The sequence below is a fragment of the Lynx canadensis genome, chromosome A2 (genome assembly GCF_007474595.2).
Source record: "Lynx canadensis isolate LIC74 chromosome A2, mLynCan4.pri.v2, whole genome shotgun sequence".
NCBI classification, from domain to species: Eukaryota; Metazoa; Chordata; class Mammalia; order Carnivora; family Felidae; genus Lynx; species Lynx canadensis.
Genome location: NC_044304.2, coordinates 25,792,913 through 25,816,303, shown reverse-complemented (window position 1 = coordinate 25,816,303; position 23,391 = coordinate 25,792,913). Strand labels below are relative to the sequence as shown.

The window sequence follows — 23,391 nt, the reverse complement described above, 5'->3', positions numbered from 1 at the left end:
ATAGGCTCATTCATATTCTTAAGAAAAACTGGCAGTAACTACAAAAACCCATTAATTCAATTTGAATAAAGTAAATATTGATACTAGACTTTACATTTAAAGAGACTTGTCTGGCAAGTGAGTCACGTTTTAACAATAACCATAGTAAAAGGGGAAAAATTAGAGCAGCAAGTTAAATAAAAGGCTAATAAAACTTGAAGGCAACAGCTCAGTGTTTTCTTTTAACCCCTGAAGAACACCAAATATATATTACGGTGCATAAAGAGTCATTTCAAGAAACGACTATTAACATCTAACAGTAGAGTCAACACTAAGAATTTCAATGATATCCAACTCAAAAATGCATAGGGAGAAGTAAAGTTATTTTATTAAATCATGCACATCACGTGTGTTAGTGCAAATAGTTTAATCTGTACTCCAGAAATTCTATTGTACTTTATCTTTACAAAATAGATTTAAAACAATTATTTACTTTAAAAAATGTAATTCTGAAGTTAAGCATTTCAGAACAATATTTGCAATAACCTATATACAAGAGGTACTGGGTACCACTGGCATATTAGCATTCTGTGGTGGAGTGCTTCCTGCAACAGAAAATGATGAAATGACTATATGACAGCATTTTCTACAAGTCATTGGTGACTAGTCCTCCATAAATCTAGTGATACTCCCAACAGCAAATCCCAAATAGCTTAAAATATAACCTTTAAGTATAAACAACGACTGCCAAACATCACAAGGCAAATTATATCCTAAACTTCTATTCCACCCTTGGCTAGCCCCCGTGAATGGCCACAGAACATTCGAGCCAATTCACTGACATTCCTCCCAGTTGCGCTGACTGAAAAATTTAACTAGGTGATACTTTAGGATATTCTATGACCTAAATAAATTTTATTGACATAACTGTGGTGCCGCACAAAACCATAGCTAAACTTTCCTTCTGTGTTTTTAAATTTATAACATCAAGCAGTGCTTTTAGGTGCTTCACTGTGCATGGAACACTACTAATCTTGGGAATAATGCTTCTCGTAAACAGAATGTCCCAATTAACAACAGTAAAAGAAAATAACCATTGCATACCGGACCAGGAAATCTGTTGGTAGGTAACAACAGCTCCCGTGAACATGAAATTAGCTTTGAAATATCATAACCAAATTAAGTCAGTAAAAGCTTATCTAAGAGATATTAATTCTTTCTTCAATTAAACATGCTTGGAGGAAGAGATGATAGAAAAAAAAAATCATGCTTCCTAAAATGCTGTATATGGAGAAAGTAACTTGGCTTTTAAAGAAAATATCTCTTTAAATACATGAGGTTTAATAAATTGCATTCCAATTGACTCAACAGTTTGGTTTACTGCACTGAATTGGTAGAATTACTGTTTTTGCTCCCAGAAATACTTCAGTTTGCTCAAGAAAATACACACTCTCATGGAAAGTTTTTCAAAGTTGATGTCCTCCCATCGTCAAGTCACATTAAGGCTGAACAAGCGTGCACATATTCCCCAAATTATCACTAGAACAGAATATTTTCCAAGTGTATTCTTCTTAAAAAAAAAAAAAAAAAGAAAGAAAAAGAAAGAAAGAAGAAATCCACGCAAAAATAGTTGTCTCTAAGTCTTGTTCCCAATAGCTCAGTGGTTTTATAACAAGTAAAAATGGCGTAAATAGTAAAAAATATTATTATATGTGTATATATTTCAAACTTATAGGCACTTGAGCACACAGGGCCTCTCTCCCATGTATGTGTTGGTTGTTTGGTTTGGTAGTTATCGAATCAGAAAAATGAATTATCTGGCCATTAGAATTCAGAGTAAAATACCCATAAATTTATGTTATAAATAATTTGGTGTACAAGAAGCCTACTTTAGGCCACCATAATATTCAGAATCTCACATACTAATTTAAAAATTAACATGAAAAATTGGCAAGCAAATTATTGCTTACAGTAGAATAAAGTCACAATTTTATATCCTCTTTATAGATAGATACATTTTATATAAGTTAAAGCATGACCCTACAGCTGTATTCTTGCACTTCTGCTGTCTTAAGAGGTAAAAAGGAATAAAAATGGTTCTGTTTGTCCCCAGCATGAGTGTGATGCCAGCTTCTAAAGGGAGGACGGTGTACGGACTCAAGAAACGCTCTCATGGAGAAGCTCTGGCCGACCTGGCACGTACAGCACGATGGCTGTCACCCGCAACCAGGGCAGCCAACATGGGCATCCAGGGCCAGGGTTCTGTGTGGAAAGAAACCGAGAGTCATATCACATTCTTCCTCTCTTTTCATACCTACTAACCCCTTGGTTCCAGAGAGTCCTGAATACTTAACAGAATATTAGAAAAACCTTATCTTTGCATAAGAATAAATTTTAAAAAGAGAAGAAAACCGAGTGAGGGATGCAGGTGTGAGGAGAACCATTATAGCAGGAACGCTTTTAGAGGACCATTGTGTGGAAGCCAACGTATAGCTCAGGAAAGTCTTGAGCAGTTTGCAATTTTGTTACAGTTGAAACCTAACAGTGACCCCCAAGAAACCCTATGGGCTCAGCCTGCTTTATTTACTCCAGTGGTCCAAATAGTGCAAACTAACTGATGTACACAGATGCCTGGAATATATGTCTGCTTAAAATGTTATTTCTTCTTCTTCGCTTTTTAATGTTTATTTCTTGATAAAAACCAGATTTCTATGTGGGGATAGTTTTACAGAAGAGCTGGTGGGTAAGGTGATAGAAAGAAAATGGTCTAAGCTTTGATCCTCTAATTTGAAACCACAGAAGACAAGATCAGATGGGGTTCAAGATGGGAAGAGCTATTAGGACGCTGTCTCTTTGATACTTTTGGTAAAAACCATGTCCAGTGCAGTAATGTCAATGATTATCTCATATGATCTACTAACATGCATGCCTGTTGCAGGCAAGCATGGGCGGGCTGTTCCCTGTTAGCTTTTGGAGGGCCTTATAAGATCACTGTGCTCTGGTTGATAGCTCTATTTTCCACTCATGTTCTAAGAGTCTCACTGAGAAAGTTGGCTTTTAAAGCAAATATTCTGATGTTGCAGATCACGTCTCAGAAAGATATGGGCTAGGTTTATACTCGCATAAGTAAATGCACACTGGGGTTGAGATCATGAGCCACTGGTCCATTATGCTAATCTCATCCTTTTTCATCTTCATAGCCACAGTATAAATACAGGCAAAGGGTTGAAATGAAGAAATTCTACACTACAGAAAAGAAGAGGGAAAGGAGGAGGGGGAAGAAAAGCTGGCTGAAAACTTCAAAGAGGCAAACGCTTCATTTCTCATTCAAATCTGATTAAACGTAATTGGGAAGGGGGGTGCCTAATATTGCAACAATTCATAGTGTATTCCGGTTTGCTAGAGACAAAGACTCAGTTAAAGGCAGTACATTAACAACTGGTTAGGTTGGAATTAATTCATGGTTAGCATCACTACAAAGGAAACAAGACAAAATGTTATGTGATTAGTTGATTGTTCAGTTCATTTGTATGACACACTACATGGCATACTAAATGAAGGGTTTGCTTCAGGTAACAAAATACCTGTGTGATTCTGCCATGCACTATATTACAAATATGGCACAAACAGGTGACGGGGACAAACAGACAAGGACTCAACAGTAGTGCTTGTACCTTTTCTCTACCACAATGGACCGAAACACCAAAACAGGAAAGCCAGGAATAGGCCGATGAATACGGCTGGGACGGGTTGTAATATGGAAGGCTAAAGAAGGGAAGGGATATTAAAATCATTTTATGCTATTAAAAAAAAAAAAAATCAGATAAGATGATTTAGACCCCGGGAGGTGGGAAGGAGGGTAGGAAGACTGAGGTAAAAGAAGTAATAGCACTCAGGTTTTGAACTGATTCAAACATTTTAAAGACATCTAATACAATCCAGAATGACAGACTGCGGTATGTAACCACCAGTTTAAAGGGACATCTGGAGCAATGGGCACTGTGGGTGCCCCTAACATGCTAATGAAAATGTAGCATGTTAAGACAGAGCCACGGCGACACTTCAGCGACCAACGCTCTGCTTGACAGTACATTCTTTTTGTTCCGTATTTGGAATCCATTATTTGACAATGTAGTCCCTTGGAAGTGGCTAAAGTTTATTTTATCCCTCCATCAAAACCTTTTTTTAAAACCAAAACTCGCTTGCCTGAGATGGTATTGCTTTCAAGCTTAAAAATAAATGCCCTGTGATGTATCCTTCCTAAACTGAGCAAGAGATTTGACACAATGTGTGATAAACATTTGATATATAAAGACAGGCAGTTGAGTCTCAAGGCTTTCACTTATGTTACCAGAATAGAATTAATTTTTAAAATTGGATGGAGTTACTGCAATGAGTTTTACTGCAGAGAAAATTTATTATCATAAGTCTAAATATGATTAAAAAAAGGAAATTCACCTTTTAGGCAAATTATTGATACAACTATAAATAATAAAAGCCAGGTTACTTTTGAAAAGGTTCTAAACAGTACAGGGGTATCCATTCTGATTATGCTAGATGTCTTCGTAGGTTAATTTAGTAGAAGGTGGACTGAAATTCCAAAATTCAGAAAGATATGATTTAACACAAAAGAGAGAAATACCAACCAATTATGATCTGATTCAGAAGAGGTCTGTAATCTACATTTCAAAATAAATGCAATCAATTTTGCTTTGCATAAAGCCTCCATTCCCAATTTATCAACTTCTCAAAGGCTTCCGCCTAAGCAACAAGACTTTATATTCTAAAAAACTAATAGCAAAGGACAGTTGGACACAACTCATGAACATTTTGTGTGCAACTGCATAATTGAATGGCCATGCAACATCACTCTTTTGTACTTGTGCGGCAAAATTAAGCAGAGTGTTTTCCTCTGTAGGAAGGGTGGTGGCTTACACCACCTGCAGTGTCCAAGCCATGACAGGGATTTGAAATAAGTCAGAGCACAACCAACTACACTGAACAGCCATCAGTTAGGTCCCACAAAGGCAATGATCACCAAAACATGTAATAACACAACATATATTTAGTATAACATCTTTTTAAAAGACTATCTGCCTTTCTAGTAAATGAAAAACAATTAATATTAAACTCAATTTATGTGAAAACGTTCCAATTTCTCTCTCTCTCTCTCCTCTCTCTCTCTCTCTCTCTCTCCTCTCTCACACACACACACACACACACACACACACACACACACACGGCTTTACAGAAACTCACCAAATATTCCCTAATATTTATAGGAGGTCAAAAAGACGCCAAGCTTTTTGGGAATATGCCTTAGTGAGAACATTATTAGTGTAAAATGAAAACCATAATTTGGTCTCCATTTTTTGGTACAGCCAAGTGCTGAGGAGTCGACATGTACTACTCTTTCTTAGGTGGGTCCCTGTGGTACAGTGCTTCATTTCCCAGCAGGGAAATGAAGTGCCAGATGATGGCTTGGTGACAGAACTTCAGATTCATCTGGGGAAAATCTGACAGTTCTTAGGTAGATTATTTTCTTGCAAATAAGGCTCTTCCTCCAGGCAGTCCTCAGGCTCTTGTAGGGATACAGGTTAAAGGGGCAGATTTTTACTCAACAATTTGAGAGTACAATGATTCCATCATGGAATTTCATAACGAAAAGCTTAGTTACATACTACAGGCCTCAGTTTCTCAAATCAGTAATAAAGTCTTCTGAAAACTCTATCTCAGGGCTTTCACCTGCCTCTCAGTCAAAGCTAAGCCAAGTTTGCAAAGACTTACATTATTCCTTTCTCTCGGAGCAGCTTCAGGTTGTCTTTACATTGTTTGAGCTCATCTGTGATTGATTGTTTTTCCTGCTCAGTCATTTCAAACTTCAACTTCAGTTCTGAGAGTACAGTCTGTGTCTTTTCATACTAAAGGCAAAGAAAAAAGAGTGTGCAGACTCAACTTAAAATGGGTAGGAAGTTATGGTTCTCTTCAGGCTTAATACCAGACCCTGTTTAGCCACCTGCACACCAAAGTCAAGCCTTTTTGTTTTAAGGAGGATAAGAATCATTTGCACTAATAATAGAGGTCTTTCATGTTAACTTTATTCTATGTAAGAACTTTCTGGCCCTGGAGTTAAAAAAAAAAAAAGAGAGAGAGAAATCACCATTGTGTCATCTGTTTCTAATAATAAAGGGTCACTCTTTCCATTAAGTGAATTAGAGGAGAAAAGTAAAGTAATTTTCAAACTGAGCCAAAAGAAAGGCAAGTGAAGAAAAACTCCGAAGGCTAATTAAATGGTGAGATAGGAAGTCTGAGTTATATCCTGGTAACCAATGTCAGCCAAGCTATTTTAGTCTTGAAGTAAAAAGTATTAACTCCCATCAGACTTTCTTTTACCCAAGCATCACTGGGTATTAAAGTGTTCTGGATAATGAATTTCTAGGCAATGAAGTAAAGAAATAGATCTAAAGTACTGACCACTATGACTGAGGCATTTCTATCTTTCTACCTAAAACTTATAAGCATCAATAAATAATTTTAAGAAGCTGTTCCTGATAAATACTTTTCTATAGTGAAACATGCCACTTCTTGCTCTGAAAATCAGTTCACTGAATATAATTTAATGTTCAGACGGACTTGTGTATCCTATGAACACTGGTGAGGTCAATGCAAGACACAGCATAGTTTGCCCCTACTTAAATGGCCCAGGAGGCAAGAATTCTAGATTGGTTCTACTTCTAGATACTTCATCTTACATGAAAGCTGGGCTCCCAGTCACAGAACAAAAACCGTTCTGCTGCTGGTTATGCCTTTGTCTCAGCCTCCATTGCCCCACTCTCCCATCTCTGAGGTTTTTAGAAGGAAGACAGACAGACATGGCTGAGTAGAATATAAATATACCATGGGTCCAGCATACCAGAAAGGTTTCTCCTTTTTCCTCCTATATCCCAGAAATTTCTCAATAAAACACCTTTACGTGGTGCTTCTGAATAATGCAAATACTTTGGAGTGATTAATTAGGAGCTCGTCATTATGCACTCCAAAGATAAATATGAAGCAGGATGCAAATGTATAAAAACATTAGTCAGAAGAGGTGAGAGCAGGGGGATTAGGGTCAGCAGAGAGATCACCAGTAAATGGGAATAAAGATATGGGTGTAGAGAGGGAGGTAAAATGTGAAGGGAACTCCCTGTTACCTAACAACATTCCCAGAAAAGGCCAGGTATTATGCCAGACAATGAACCAAGGAGTAAGATTCATGGACTTTATGACAACTTTTTTGTGGGGTCTGTGGACTTCCTTCCAGAAGGCGGAAGGCTGCTGGCAGGCTGCCAAAGCAAATTTAGCATACCTAGACTAGTCTTTTAGAACATAATCAGTTCTCAATGATCTGATTCTTAACAGTGATTTTGCTGACCTAAATTTTCCCTTACGTTCCTTTTCCACTATTCTTACATCCAGCTTGCCCTTTACACCAAAGCACTTAATCATTTCTCCATTCCAGGGGGGGTGTGAAGCAGAGTGACAGGAAGGCAGCCAGTCAGGGAGTGCCTGCTGTTTACCTTCAGCCTGTGCAAGGGCTCAGGCCCTTGCTCCACAGCCAGGTGGTGAAGCCAAACAACTTTCCTGAGGCAGTCTTTGCATGACTGACTTGTATACTCAACATTTTATGAATTCTTAAGTTATAGATATCCCTACTAAATTCAAGTATAAAGATGCTTTTAATCAAATATAAAGATAATATACCATTATTTCCTCTTAATACTGAAGATTCAAATTTCCTTTCTTATGTACTTTCTTTTTGGTTAAATGTTCAAATAAAAGTTGCCATGTATATAAAACTTAATTGTTGGAACAAAGGTCACCTTCTGCAGCCTTAGTTTCACACCTGGCTTGGATATCATTTTTGCTCCATCTTGCTTTCTAACTCGAAGGTAAGAAACGAGCTCAGTTCTGAGTAAGAGGGAAATACCACACAATATTACCAACAACACCTTTGGGTTCTTCTTCATAAAAATAATCATATCTGGCTTGCTTAGCTTGTAATAGTTTAGCCTGTTACAGTGCTGAAGATACATGATACTGTGCACATTAAGCATGATTCTATGAGAGAAAGGAAACAAAGGGGAAATGTTGAAAGAGAATATGTGCATTAGTAAAAAGTAGTAATTCATTTGCAGTGGATTACACAGATAAAAGAATCTCATTAAAGACCATTTTAGTTACAGACTAGTGTCCAATAGTTGACGACAGGACAAACAGAAAGAGAAGCAATTTTACATTACAAAGGAGTGTGATGACTACACATCATTTCACAATGGAAAACACTGAACAAGAAAATAGAAAAGAAACATATTGACAAGTTCAGACATATTTTTAAATGCGCTGCATTTAATGCAATCCAGAGCTGTCAACAATTTAGATGCTGTGACAACATGCCACTGCCATTTGAGGAAGCAGTTAAAGCATTTCTCACTGATTGCTCAGTGACCAAAAACAGGCAAACAAATAATGCAACACAACGGCCAGTGCATTCATAGTAACATACAACAGAGTCATCTTGCAACCACAGCATTCTTCCCAGATTTTGAAAGGACTATGGCATATGGACTGGAAGGGCACAAAGTGCTTACAGTATTAAATACTAGGATATTTACTTTGGCACAAAATTTGTGTTCCAACTAAATGAGATTTCTCCCAAAATGCATATCCTTAGCAAGAAGATAAAAACGACATGTTACAAAATCAATATGGCCACATGTAAATAAAAAATGTTACAGTTTTTTTTCTTTAAGAACAAACATGAAGACAGAAGAACAATAATCATGTCCACGTTCAGGATACTACAAGGAAAGGGAAGTGCAAAGAAAAACTGGATTAAACAGATCTTCTAAAAACAATTTTGGGAAAATTTGTTATTAAAGACAAAGAGTTGTCTTCAACTTCCTTCTATGTATAATGAATCTTTCATTTAAGAGAGTCTACAGCTGGGGCACCTGGGTGGCTCACTCAGTTAACTGTCTGACTTTGGCTCAGGTCATGATCTCAAGGCTCGTGAGTTCAAGCCCCGCATCAGGCTCTGTGCTGACAGCTCTGAGCCTGGATCCTGTTTCAGATTCTGTGTCTCCCTCTCTCTCTGCCCCTCCCTACCTCGTGCATGCACTCTCTGTCTCTCTCAAAAATAAATAAACATTAAAAAGAGAGAGAGAGAGAGAGAGTGTCAGTCTATAACTGGGGTGGGCCCTGACCAGTAGGTCAAGATGCACCAGCCTTCTCTGTCCCCTGGGCTGGCCAGGACTCAATGCAGGGAGGATAAGGTAGCAAGACTGAATGTAGCTCTCATTGCCTCATTGTCAACTTCAAGGTTTTGCTCAGAAAGAGGCTGGGTGAGGTCTCTACTCCAAAATCAAGTCAAGGTTTTAGGCCAAATGATATGAAAAGCGAGCATGCATATTTGTGAAGAAGGGAAGAAGGGGAAAAAGGGGTGGAGGTGAGGGAGAAGAAAGTAAAAGGTCACAGGATCTGTGTTTGGCTGGCTGGCTATGAGGTGAATTTTAAGTAACTTTCAGGCCAGTTTCACTGAGGGGTTTAGACAGCATTATGGTAAGGCCCCACTTTGTTTTCCAAAAGTATTCCAAATTAAATATGATATTGTCTTTGAAAGATAAACAATGAATTGAGGAATCTGGTACAAAGGGCTTCTCATATAAGTCAACTAACTGGTAGAGAAAAAATTTTAATGTAATTTTGTATATTTGTATTTTTGAGACCAAAGTCTACTAATGAATTCTCTATATATGGACCATGATACACAGCTAGAAATCACCAGGCAGAGATGCTCCAATTATCAACTTTGTGACAGGTAATGGGACTTCCGCTTCCCTTTATTTCTAACTAGCATGAATATCTGATTTGCTTTTGGCTTTAAGTCCAACCATAATTGGGCTCATAATGTCTTTTCGCTTTACCTCTTTCTGTACATCCTTTGCTTGGTTTTCAGCCTTACTGAGAAGAGTTTTTAAATCAGCTGAATCCCGAAGATGCTGTTCTTTCAAAGATCCCACTTGATTCTCAAGCTCTTTCCTAGTCATCTGAAGGATGCTGAGATCACTGGTAAGCTCTAAACTCTGCTTCTGAGAACTGCAACATAAATATTAACAGTTATTCAATTCATGTAGAAACTAGACATAGCAGGAAGTCCAATTTCTTATACATTTCACTAGGAGGGATGGAGTAAATTTCAGAGGAGGAAAAAGTACATAAAAAATAATAAGATACATTCAATAAATAAAAGCATTATACACTAAAAAATTGCATGTTTAAAGCTGTGTTCTATTTTCAGATTATCAAATATACACAGAGGCTGAAATCTTGAAAGTAGAAGTAGGAGGTGACTAACTGCATGTTTTGTTACATCACGTTATATTAATTGTATTATGAAAAGATACAGTGTGGGGCTTCCCCAGGAAAATAGCACACTTTTCAACTATTTATTTACTTAAGTACTGGACAAATAGAAACTTAAAGCTTAGGAGCCACTGTCAATTCAAGTAAAGAAAAAAGACACACCAAATTGGGGAGAAAGCATGAAACAAAGAACCAGGAGGCTGGGTTCTAGACCCTAGCTCTGCCACTATTAAGTTGTAAGATGTTGAGCAAGTCACTTAATTGGTGCAGTTTACTTCTCTGAGCAAGCATTTCCTAAGCTCTTAGATCTGTGCCAGGCACCATGTTACACAGACACAAATAACACAAGGAGAGTCTCAGTGCCCTCCATCGTCAAATAAGAAGATTGAACTCAATAATTTTGGAGGTTGTTTTCCGGCTTAAATTCTATAATTACTTTTATAACTTGATGTAAAAAAATCCAATTTACACACTACAAAAACAGCTTGATAGGCATGAACAGAAATTCTTTGTTCAATTCCTTGTGCATCACAAAAAACAAAAGACCTAAATAGTGTAGCTGTTTGAAAGAATGTGGCTCCCATTTACAACAGAAATAGCTAAAGAAGAATAAAGTTTTCAAAATGACAGTTTTATGCTTCTCAGAATGGATCATAAGATTCAGGCTCAATATTATTAACCAAGGCACTATGGAGCGTAAATCCCATTCTGATTGTATTCCAGGCCAATTCTTAGGGGCGAGTGTGATGTCAGCCCAATATAGCTAGGAACTAAATGACATAGAAGACTCTGTAAAGAAAGACTAACTTCTAAACACTCCTTAAATGCTGAGGTGGCTTACCAAATAAATTGAGAGGGCCACTAAACCAGAAAAGCTTAAGAAACAGAATTAATTTGTCTTAAATAGTTTGTGACTTTAGGCAGACAACCTTGACTAATGATATATATTCCACCCTTCTGGGACCTAATATTTTATAAGATGTATGTTTCTAACTCATAAGGAGTTTGTTGCTTTTCGATGCTTCAACAAAATTTGAAGTAATTTAAAAAACAGCACTTAAAAATCTGCCAGATTCCGATTAATTACATCTTAAGAATGAGGGATCAAGTTTAAATCTTTAAAATATCAATAATCCCAAAGCAGGAATAATTTCAGATAATCAATATTAGTAATCAAAGATCAGTATTTCTTCTCTTTTCTTTTCTTTTTTTTTTTTGAGTAGTCTTCACTCCTAATGTAGAACCCAACATCAGGGGCAGGACCTGAATTGAGATCAAGAGTTGGATGCTTAACCAACTGAGCCACCCAGGCACCCCAAAGATAAGTATTTCTTGCTTATGATAGAATACCAAACTAAATGGATTCACTAAGATTCCAAATATAAAGAATTTGAGCGTGTCTGCCTCCCTTACAATCACTTTATACCAAACAACTTGCCCAAATGTGCTGTTAACACAAACATCAGTTGGTACATACATAAACATTCACATGTGTATAGTTGTGTCTGGGCCTTTATTTTGTCCTGTTCAGATTTTGGAACTGTTTTTACAAAATTTTAGATGTTACAAACATATTCACTCTTTGTTATTAATTATCTCTGAACATTTAAAAAGTATAACACATAAATGTGTATTGCACAGATGTACAAAAGACTGGAAAGATAGGACACTGAAAGAGAAAGAAGTTTTATAGTATTGATAACACATGGTATTGTAAGAAGCCATCTTACAGAATAAATCTACACATCTTGTTCCTTCAATCGTTCTTGATTTTTCAAAATGTATAATCTACTGCAATTGCTACTCTTTATGAGCAGATGAGGCTTACCATTTTCTGATATATCTAGTCCTTTCTTTATTGTTTCCTAAAGCTTATTTTTATGGGAACTTACCTTGATCACTAAGTTTTTGCTAACCTTGATGCTCTTGAGGATATAAACACAAGGTTAACAGAGAGTAAGGACTCCCATTTATGGTGTATTGTGGGGAGGGAGATGGATTAATTAAGAGTAACTTTAATAATAAACATGTACAGGGGCACCTGGGTGGCTCAGCCGGTTAAGCGTCCAACTTCAGCTCAAATCATGATCTCATGGTTCGTGGGTTCAAGCCCTGCATTGGGCTCTGTGCTGACAGCTGGGAGCCTGGATCCTGCTTCAGATTCTGTGTCTCCCTCTCTCTTGCCCCTCCCCCACTTGCACTCTATGTCTGTCTCTCTCTCAAAAAATAAACATTAAAATTTTTTTTAACGTAGTAAACATGTACTACTTTCGCATTCTGAATTAGAACATAAAATTGTTTAAATAAAAATATGGAATGGATCAAATTTTTAAGAGCTTGATTTTAATTTTTTTTAAATGTTTATTCATTTATGAGAGCCAGAGCACAAGTGGTGGAGGGGTAGAGAGGGAGGGAGATACAAAATCCTAAGCAGGCTCTAGGCTCTGAGTTGTCTGCACAGAGCCTGACACAGGGCTCGAACCCACGAACCGTGAGATCATGACCTGAGCGGAAGTCAGACGCTTAACTGACTGAGCCATCTAGGAGCCCCAGGAAGAAATTAACTTTAAACTATACATCAAATGTTGGTGGGGAAGCAGGAGTCCACTAAATTTGCTGGAATAAATTTATTGCCTTCGTTGGTTTGTTTGTAAGGTACTGGATATTAGAAAGACATAATTGATCTTATATATTATTACTCTTTATATAACTAACTGTGACGTTCAAAAGCTGAATTTGTATCTTTCAATCTTACAAATTCTTTATTATAGTAATCTTCTGATCACCCTTACTAACAGAAGGGAATCATTGGTATGAAAGAAAAACAACTTGTATTTGAAATTTTTATCACTTAGTTTATAGGACAAATTCAATCACTGATTATATATCTTTGCTGTTTGCTTGTTCAGGGCTCTGTATGGGGAGTTGTATTCCATGAATATATATTCCTTGAGTACACCAAAAGGAAAGGACATGTAGGATGAAGGTAGAAGTAAAAATAAAACACTGCTGAAGTATTCAGTTAGTGTGCATAACTTGTCAAATAGCCAAAAAGAGTCTGGCTGAACATTGCTCCCAAAAGGTATTTAAGTATAAAATTTAAATTTAATTTAGATGAAAATTTAAGATAAAGAAATATTTTGAAGCTAAAAAAGAGTTCTTGCGTACTTGTGCAATTCTTTTTCTTGTCGCTGCAGTTCTGATGATAACAAAACATTTTCCTTTTTTAGAGAATGGCATTCGGTTTCCAATACATTCCATTCCTTTCTCAACTTCTCTAGTTCACCTAAAATAGTCCCAAAACGTATTCATTAATATAGGAACATAATTTCCATAATAATTCAGAGGATAAGGGAAATATTTCAGAGAAAAACATACCTTTCCCCCCACCAAATACATGGCTATTTTTCGATTCCTGTTTATTTTGCATCTATACCTCAGGTAAGTCCCATCACCTTGAACTTCAGTAATATTTTCTTCCCATTCACTTTTATATGGCAAATAATTCTAATAGTATTTAAATAAAATATTGTAAAAAATGTCAATTTATTGTAGAACTTGCAGACCTGGAGAATTTTTATAGCCCCAATATAAAAACATCGCTTTATAGTTTTTAGTCCAAGTTGTTGGACTAAAGAGAAAATGGTCCAAATGGTTATTTTGTGCAAATTATCACTGTCAAGAATTAAGAGTTTTATGTAAAATACGTGTACTCACTTTGTAGCCTTGTTGCTTCCTCTCTCTGCTGGTCCTCACACTGCTGACATCGAAGCTGAAAACTATTTTGTAGACTTGTGATTTCTTTCTCATATTCAGACGCTGCTTTCCGCCACCGCTCAAGCTCAGCTCGCACCTTCTTAAGCTCTTCTTGTAATGAGGCAATGTCAGTGTCCCGCTCACAGGCAGCCTTTTCTGCTGCTTGATGAAGGAGTAAAATTTCATCCCGGGCACTAAGCAGTTCATCTCGAGTGCTTGTGATTTCACTGTCCTTCTCCTCCCGGAGATTCTCAATATTGATGTGTAACCTCTGTAGTTGGGCTACAAAAGGATATTTATCTGTCATTTTCTATGTCCAAAGCAATTACAAATAATGAACTGCCCAAATAAGACTGTAGTTATCACAAACTATACAAGCAATCCATGTTTAATGCAGAAATGTCAAAATACAGAAATACAGAGAGTAAAAAAACCAAAGTGATCTTTTTATTTCTCTCACACAGAGAAAGTTGCTTCTGACATTTAGTATTTATTCTTCTGGATTTTTTATATGTAATTATACACATATAAAAGCAAAAACAGAGAGGGATTCTAACATATATGGTGTTCTCTATCCTATTGGTGATGAATATCTTTTAATAACAAAAAAGTTACACTGTGACTTCTTTGACTAATCCTTTATTTTAAATATTTTAGGCTGTTCAGTTTTTAATTACTATAAAAAATACTGCTTATAACGCAAGCCTGATTTTTTTCTTAGAGTGAATTCCTAAACACAGAATTGCTTGGTCAGATGGTATGCATTAGTTTCATGTTCTTGATTCAATTTTCTGTCAAATATCAATTCCTTAAAGAAGCTTTCTCTGATGCCTTATCTAAAAATACCCTCTCATTCTCTAGCCTACTACTCTGCCTTTATTGGATATCACATTATATTTTTGCTTACTGTTTATCTTTTCCACTGACTGTACATCTCTTGCATACTCTATCCTCAGTACTAGCAAACAACCAAGAATTATTGGTTGAATTAATGAACTGACAACATTAATGAATGCTTGCCTAATCAAGGAGGTGTATTTTTAGATTTAGTCTTGTGCCCTCAAGACTTGAACTGGAAACAATCTGTATAAAATACTTGGTTCAGAACTAGAAAACTAGTCTTGGTTACTATAACACAAGAAAACTATAGGTAGAAAAATTCCTTAGGGTAGAAAAGAAGAATAATTAAGAAGAAAGGCTGAGAAAGGGTAAGGCTGCTCCATAAATAAGCATTAAAAAAATTAGTCCTTTTAAAAAGTTTGCAGGAAGCATTGAGAGGTTAACAGGTTCAAAATCTGAAAAGACATAATGGCCAGAGATGAACAGGACCATACGCTTGCGGATGAAGTCATGAAATACACATACTGGCACTAGGGGGCACTCAATGATGACTAGGTAAGACAACTTTAAGCCAAAAGGCAGCCCTAGTTATAGAATCTTTAGGGAAAATTGCCCATATACAGTACAGAATGGAAATATAGATTGAAATCAGATTTATATAAGCTAATGGATAAAAACATTAAATTATAATGAGCTTAAAGAATTTTCTATTCAAAAAATATACAATCTATCCCAGAAATTCTAACTTGACCATAAAAACTTAAATTTTTAAATAACTCAAATTCCCACTCAAAATAAAACCCAGAAGACTGCTTTTTCTCAGGGATATTTTAGGGCAAATATCACAGGCCTCAGACAGTGATTTCCTTTTTTTTCTGAACTGAGATTGCTTGACTATTTAATTTCTTCTGACCCTACATCTCAAACTAAAACTTTAAAATAACATTAGTTCTTTCTTTGACAGTGAAGACAAATTAATTTTGCTTTAGGAATTTTACAATAGGATGGGAAAGAAAGGTTTCTCCTAGGGCTCTCACAATTAGAACCTAACAGTACCAGGAACTCTGGTTAGAAGAAAACCTTTGGCAGGCAGGGATCTTTCTGGTCATTTCTGGATGGCCCACAAAAAGAGAAAGCAAAATGGTGGGTATGAAGAACAACTTCTACCAATGAAGGCAGGGCAGGGATCATTGTGCTCTTCCATGTGATATATAATTTTTGTTGTAATGCAAGTGTGTTATGAGTATTAGAAATGATGTCATCAAGCTAGAAGTGCTGATGCACAGAGCAGTTCAAATTGGTGTCCTGTCCAAAGGCCCCCTGTGTAGTAACTCACTACATAACCCTGAAAGTGACAGTTTTACCAAACCCATGTCTTCACCTATGTTCTTCCCAATCGAAGTATCTACTATTGGAGTACTAGGGGATCTTCTCTTGTATCTTCTTAAAAAAAAAAAAAAAAAACCTACCCAGAGGTCTAATTATAGTCTCAGATTCTAGGGACAAACCAAAGACATGAAAAATGGGAATCCTCCCAACTCTTACTTTCCATTCCTTTTGAATCACTACCAACAAACCATAATAAACCCTAATAGCCCCGAGGTGTTCCATACCTTGAAGAACCTGTATTTGTTTACTGGACTCCTCAACTTGATTTCGATAGGCTTTTCTTTCTTCTTCCAAAAGAGCTAAAAATAAAATACAGTATATCTAATTTTGTGAGTTAATGGAAGGATTCAGAATTGAGCAGCTGGAAATTTCTAAGAAATTAAATTTTGTTTCTAAGAAGGAAACAAAAGCTAAGGAGTAAGTATTATCAGTATTAGCTGTTAGATAGTTTAAAGATTTTAGGAGCACAAAAGAGTAGTAATAAATCTATTCAATTGAATAGCAGAGTTTTCTAGACCTTGTATCAACAAGATAATAATGTGCTATTTTTTACATGAGAAGCATTCTTGCTAGTTGTTAATCAGCATTTTTGAGCTTAAGTTTTAAAAACAAACTTAAAACACTTATGTTTACCGTCAAGCACTTGGTAAGTTAAGTACTGACTAACAGAAAGTTCTGAGTTCCTCCTGGGGATGTGAATCTTCCTCCAGATCAGGAAGGCCATCTTAGAGAACAATGAAGACTCCACAGGCCACTTATTTTCTCTTTGTTTTGCTAAGACTTTCTAAGATACTAGTGACTGCAACTAGGTAGTTATTGCGAAAGATATGGAAATGTAAGCTCTGGAGAATAACAGTTATGACTCCACCGGCCTATGACACTATGGATAAGTAAACTACTAGAAAAGAAAGTGGTTGGGATGCAGCGAGAGATTCTATACTTTTATCTTGCCTGGTTCCTCCCATTTACTGAAGAATACACTATAAAATCACAGGGAATGTAAACTTCCCTCATCTTCTACTGAGGAGCCAACATTAGGTGTAACTAAAACTTTGAAAGTGAAATACATGATGTTTTTTCCTTTTGTTGTACTTAATATATAATCAACTGTTAAGATCTTTTATTGGTACAGATCCTTCTTGATCTTCACATCAACAATGTGAACGAAGTAGAGAAACTGGGACTCTCCCCACTTTATTGATCTGAAATACCAGTTCAGGGAGGGTAAGTGAATGTTCCAAGATCACAAATCCAATAACACTGTGGGTCTGGAACAAGATACCACGCCTCTGGATTCAGTGATATCACATTGCTTCCACGTCCCCTAAAGAATCAAAGTAATCTTGATCTCACCTTGAAGTTCAAAGCATTTTTGTTTACTTGCTCTAGCTAGTTCCTGGGCTTCAATCAATTCCTTGCGCAGATGCTGAATTTCTTGTTTTGCCTCAATTTCTGACTGTGCGCCCTGCAAGTCATCTGACAAAAATATGTTTATTTTAAAAGCAAGAGTCAGTATCACACTATAACCTCTACATCCACGTATTAGCCATCTTTTTCATGTTTAGACATGCACAGTTAAAGAACATAGCACAACTAAGTTAAGTAAAATTTAGAAGCAAATTATATTAAGCATTTTAGTCATTTTGCCCTGGACAAAGAACACAAGTACAGTTAAATATATATTAGTAATTCATAGCAATGGTATTATAAAACATATTAATATATACTAAGTTATACATTTCACTCATGTAGAGCTCATGTAAGGCTTGACATTCAGTAAGATGGGCATAATGCCAGTCTTCTTTATTTTGAAATTGCTTGATAACAAGTCAGTAAAATTTCACTTGGAACTGGAAATGGAAAACAAAAACAAACTTTTCTTCAAGAAAAAGTATTTTAGCATTATTTCCCCAGTTGTGGGAAACATAAGAAATCTCCACCATTCTCACTTTGTCATCAGTATTTCCCCAATGCTACACACACAACAAATACCTGCTCAATAATTAAATGATGTAATCTAAATGATTTTATCAAAATAAATTAGATCCAGCATTACGTCTCAAATATGCCCCGTCCTTTAATGTCTTTCCTCTTGTCACTCTGCTCATCTTTTACCATATTAAAATTTTTTGCAATTTTTTAAAAGTTTATTTATTTGTTTTGTGTGTGTGTGTGTGTGTGTGTGTGTGTGTGTATGTGTATGTGTATGTGTAAAGGAGAGAGAGAGAGAGAGCAGAGACAGAGATAGAGACAGAGAGAGAGAGAAAGCACATGAGTGTGAACGAAGAGGAGCAGAGAGAGAATCCCAAGCAGGCTCTGTGCTGTCAGAGCAGAACCCGAAACAGGGCTCAATCTCACGATCCTGGGATCATAACCTGAGCTGAAATCAAGAGTTGGATGCTTTAACTGACTGAGTCACCCAGGTGCCCCAAAATTTTCTGCTATTGAACACTGCCTGAAATAAGTATATTATCAGTTAGACCATATTCTTCTAGTGCATTCTATTTGACTATTACTTTGGCTTACAAGTAGCTCAGGCATAACTACTAAAAAAAGAGCCAAGAGGGGCACCTAGTTGGCTTGGTTGGTAAAGCATCGGGGTTGTAAGTTTGAGCCCCAGGTTGGGTATAGAGATTACTTAAAAATAAAATCTTAAAAAAAAAGCTAAAAATAAAAGTTTACAATATGATTACAGCTGGTCTTAGATGTTACATACCCATATTTTCATACTCCTAGACTATATCCTACTTTTTCCTGTAGGGAAAAGTAATTTTGAGCTTGGTTTCATTTATTCTAGTCAACCTATCAATTCTTCCTTCAAATGGTCTCTTGGTAAAGAGGGAGGCATGTAAACAGAGAGAGATTTTCCAGTTGGCAGGAGCACTGTCACAGCAACTACAAAATTTCTCTTCTAACACCACACATTAGAGTCTGCAAAAGTCCCAGCTGCCCATCTCTGGATTTGTCATTACGTAGGACAATGTCGTTATTGTCAGGAGTATTTAGGAGGGATGTGTCATGATGCCTGCACCTTATTTTCAAGTGGGTTAGCAAAAAAACAAAAACAAAAACAAAAACAAACCACACCAAAAACTACATAAAATCCTTCAGTGGATAATTTCTTGGTTCTCTGTGTGTGTGTGTTTAAATTTTATTTTTATTTATCTATTTTTTATCTTAAGAAAAAGTTTTTAATATTTATTTTTGAGAGTGTGCATGTGCGCACGTGCGCACACACACACATACACACACACACACGAGATGGGGGGAGGCAGAGAGTGAAGGGGACAAAGAATCCAAAGTAGGTTCCAGGCTCCAAGCTGTCAGCACAGAGCCCAATATGGGGCTCGAACCCACGAACTATGAGATCATGATCTGAGCTGAAGTTGGATGCTTAACCAACTGAGCCACCCAGGCGCCCCAGTTTATTTATTTATTTTTCAAATGTTTATTTGAGAGAGATAGAGCACATGAGAGTGGGGAAGGGGCAGAGAGAGAGGAGACAGAGGATCTGAAGTGAGCCCTGCACTGACAGCAGCAAGCCCAACATGGGGCTCGAACTCAGGAACTGTGAGATCATGACCAGAGCCGAAGTTGGATGTTTAACTGACTGAGCCACCCTGGCACCCCTAAGTTATATTTTATTTATTTTGAGAGAGAGAAAGAGAGAAAGAGAGGGAGGAGGAGGGGCAGACAGAGAAGGAGAGACAGAATTCCAAACAGGCTCCACAGCCCAACGTGGGGCTCTATCCCAGGAACTGTGAGATCATGACCTGAGCCACAATCAAGAGCCAGATGCTCAACCAACTGAGCCAACCAGGTGCCACTGTTTGTGTTTTTTGTTTTTTTTTTTTAACTTAGCCCTTTTGACATTTGGGGCTGAAGAATTCTTTATTCAGGAGGCTGTCCTGTGGATTGTGACATGGGTTTTTGTTTTTCTTTTGTTTTTTGGTGCAAAAAGGTGATTTTATTAAAGCACAGGGACAGGATCCATGGGCAGAAAGAGCTGCCAATTGTGAGATGTTTAGTAGTTTCCCTGGTCCCTACTCATTAGATGTCAGTAGCATTCCTTCTGAGTTGTAATAACCAAAACATTTCCATATATTGCCAAATGTCCCTCTGGGGATAAAACTGCTCCACGTCGAGAACTACTGTTCCATCTTAATAATTTGATAACCAAGAACAAACAAATCTATACGTAGACTTCTCTTCCACAGAAGCACTGATTAGTACCTCTGAAACTGCTTTTTGTATATTCTAAAAGTGATCAAATAAATACTGTAGATAAAGAGAGCCAGGTTTCTCATCGTTGGAGAATAGAATTAAAGATATGGAAACAGGGAAGACCAAATTAATCCTGTGGTGTAGGGTACGAATTAGAGTATGAACTCAAATAGATCTGAATGTGTAGACAAATGTAGATGTAGAAATAAATACAGGTACATGAGGCTGTATATATAGACATACACATATGTGTGGGCATAAGTATATGTGTACATCTATTTCTTAAATGTCTGCTGAGTGGGCCTAGAAGCAATGAACACACCAAATACTCAGATCTTAGTTTCTAAATACTATTCTCCACTGAAAGAGAACTAGAGCTCTTTGGAGAAACTGTTGATTTCATTGCTAAGGGTAGGAAAGTACAAGATGAACGTAAAACATCTTTTGGGTCAGAAAGTAGGAAAGGGTTCGAAGAATGGTTGGTTCATGTTGAAAAGATACAAGGGGCTCCCACTGGCCAAACATGGGACAATGTGAGCATCAAAATAATGACAAAGAAAGGTTATAAGCCACTGAATAACACATTAGTCCATGATGTCACAATGATATAAATAAAGAAAGGAAGGAAAGAAAGAAGGAAGGGGGGGGGGGAAGGGAAGAGAAGAAAATTCTTCCTTATATTAGAAAGCCAGCTGACAAATGTAGAAGGAATGAGAATTAGGAAATTACTATTTGGCAACTATTATAGTAATAATTGATTCAGGCAAGAAGCCTCAGTAGATGCTACCACTAAGTAGATAAAAGTTGAGAAGTAACAGGATATGTATACAAAGTTAACATCACCAGTGACAGAACAATTCAACATCAGTTGTCACTTGATATGATGTCCAATATTATTACTGAGGAACATTGCACAAATAACCGTGCTTTTCAAAAATGTCAATGTCACAAAACACAAAGACTGAGGAATTGTTCCAGATTAAAGGAGAACAAAGACACATGATACTGAATACAATGTATGACTCAAGATATTCTCTTATAATGACATTATTTTTCTTTATAAAAGACATTATTTTTTTTTTAATTTTTTTTCAACGTTTATTTATTTTTGGGACAGAGAGAGACAGAGCATGAGCAGGGGAGGGGCAGAGAGAGAGGGAGACACAGAATCGGAAACAGGCTCCAGGCTCTGAGCCATCAGCCCAGAGCCTGACGCGGGGCTCGAACTCACAGACCGCGAGATCGTGACCTGGCTGAAGTCGGATGCTTAACCGACTACGCCACCCAGGCACCCCTATAAAAGACATTATTGACACAACTGACAAGATGTGTGTGAATAAGGTCTGTGAATGTGATCATGTAATATATCAATGTTGCTTTCCTAACTGTGAAAGTTATATGGTGGCTATGTAAGAGAAACAGGAAATAAACACTGGAGTATTCAGGAGTAAAGGCTATCAGGTCTGCAATCTACTCTCAATTGGTCAGGGAGAGAGGAAGGTGGATGGAGAGGGAGGAGATGGATAAATCAAATCCTGTAAAGTGGTAACAGCAAATGCAGTGAAATGTTAACATTTGGAGAAATCTGGATGAAGAGTACATGGAATTCTTTGTTCTATTCTTATAACTTTTCTTTAAGTCTGAAACTGTATTAAAATTAAAAGTTAAGGTGTGCCTGGGTGGCTCCGTCGGTTAAGCATTTAAGTCTTGATTTCGGCTCAGGTCATGATCTCACGGTTTGTGAGACTGGGCCCCATGTCGAACTCCATGCTGACAGCGTGGAGCCCACTTGGGATTCTCTTCCTCTCTCTCTGCCCCTCCTCCACTCATATGCTTGCTCTCTCTCTCTCTCAATAAATAAATACACTTAAAATTTAAAAAATACTTTACTAAAAGTTAAAAGAAGCATTTCTAAAAACATATCTACATATACATACAAAAAGAAAAAAATCAAAATAAAGAAAATATGACAAAACACTAACAACTGTTGAATCATAAATATATGAGTGTTTTTGGTACTCTTCAACTTTTCTTGTGTTTGAAATTTTTCATAATTACAAAAGATAAGTGAAATTACCAATCCCAATGCTACAATCTTAGAATAAGCACCAATCACTTCTGTCCAAATTCTTGCCCTTAACCTTTCCTGCCCTTCTGCATTCTATCCTACATGGGGATATTAAAGCAATTCTCTTACTTAGATCAAGAACCTATATTGACTTTCTTTTGTATCAAGTGCAGACATCTTTATCTGACTTCTAAATTTCTCCACAATCCAGTCATTACTTTTCCACTAGTCACTAATATACTCAATCCCTACTAGTCTCCTTAGTAGCTCTGCCTCATGACTACTTTCCTCACACTTTTGCTCATGCATTCTCTTTTACTCCTCCAAGCCTGCCCATCCTTTAAAGCCCAGGCTGAAGCCTCTGCATCTAACCCCCTGGCATCTAACTCCTAGTGCACAGTGGTCTCTTGCCTGATTTGAAGAGCTTGACAGTAAAACCTAAGCAAACTGATAAGCTCTTTACAAGTTCTCTTAATTGTTCAATAGCATTTTCTTTCATTAAAAAAAATTTTTTTTTTATTTTAGAGAGAGAGTGTGGGAATGGGGAAGGGGCAGAGGGAGACAGAGAAAGAATACCAAGCAGGATCCACACTCAGCACAGGGTCCAATGTGGGGCTCAATCCTACAACTCTGGGATCATGACCTGAGCCAAAATCAAGACTTAAATCCTCAACCAACTGAGCCACCCAGGCACCCCTAGTTTCATTTTTTAAAGGAGCATGAACCCATAT

At 37.0% G+C, this 23,391-nt stretch overlaps 1 protein-coding gene across 1 annotated transcript in view; it reads right to left on the bottom strand.

Annotated features, from left to right (window-relative positions):
* Nucleotides 1-341: 341 nt before the first annotated feature.
* Nucleotides 342-23,391, bottom strand: part of LOC115508410 (sarcolemma associated protein) — a 151,793-nt gene continuing 128,743 nt past the window's right edge. Inside the window, 9 exon segments of the mRNA XM_030307087.1 lie at nucleotides 342-2,169; nucleotides 2,172-2,199; nucleotides 2,201-2,247; nucleotides 5,771-5,900; nucleotides 9,945-10,116; nucleotides 13,552-13,669; nucleotides 14,101-14,421; nucleotides 16,593-16,667; nucleotides 17,722-17,844. Coding sequence (XP_030162947.1) covers nucleotides 2,150-2,169; nucleotides 2,172-2,199; nucleotides 2,201-2,247; nucleotides 5,771-5,900; nucleotides 9,945-10,116; nucleotides 13,552-13,669; nucleotides 14,101-14,421; nucleotides 16,593-16,667; nucleotides 17,722-17,844 — 1,034 coding nt within the window. The 3' untranslated portion in view covers nucleotides 342-2,149.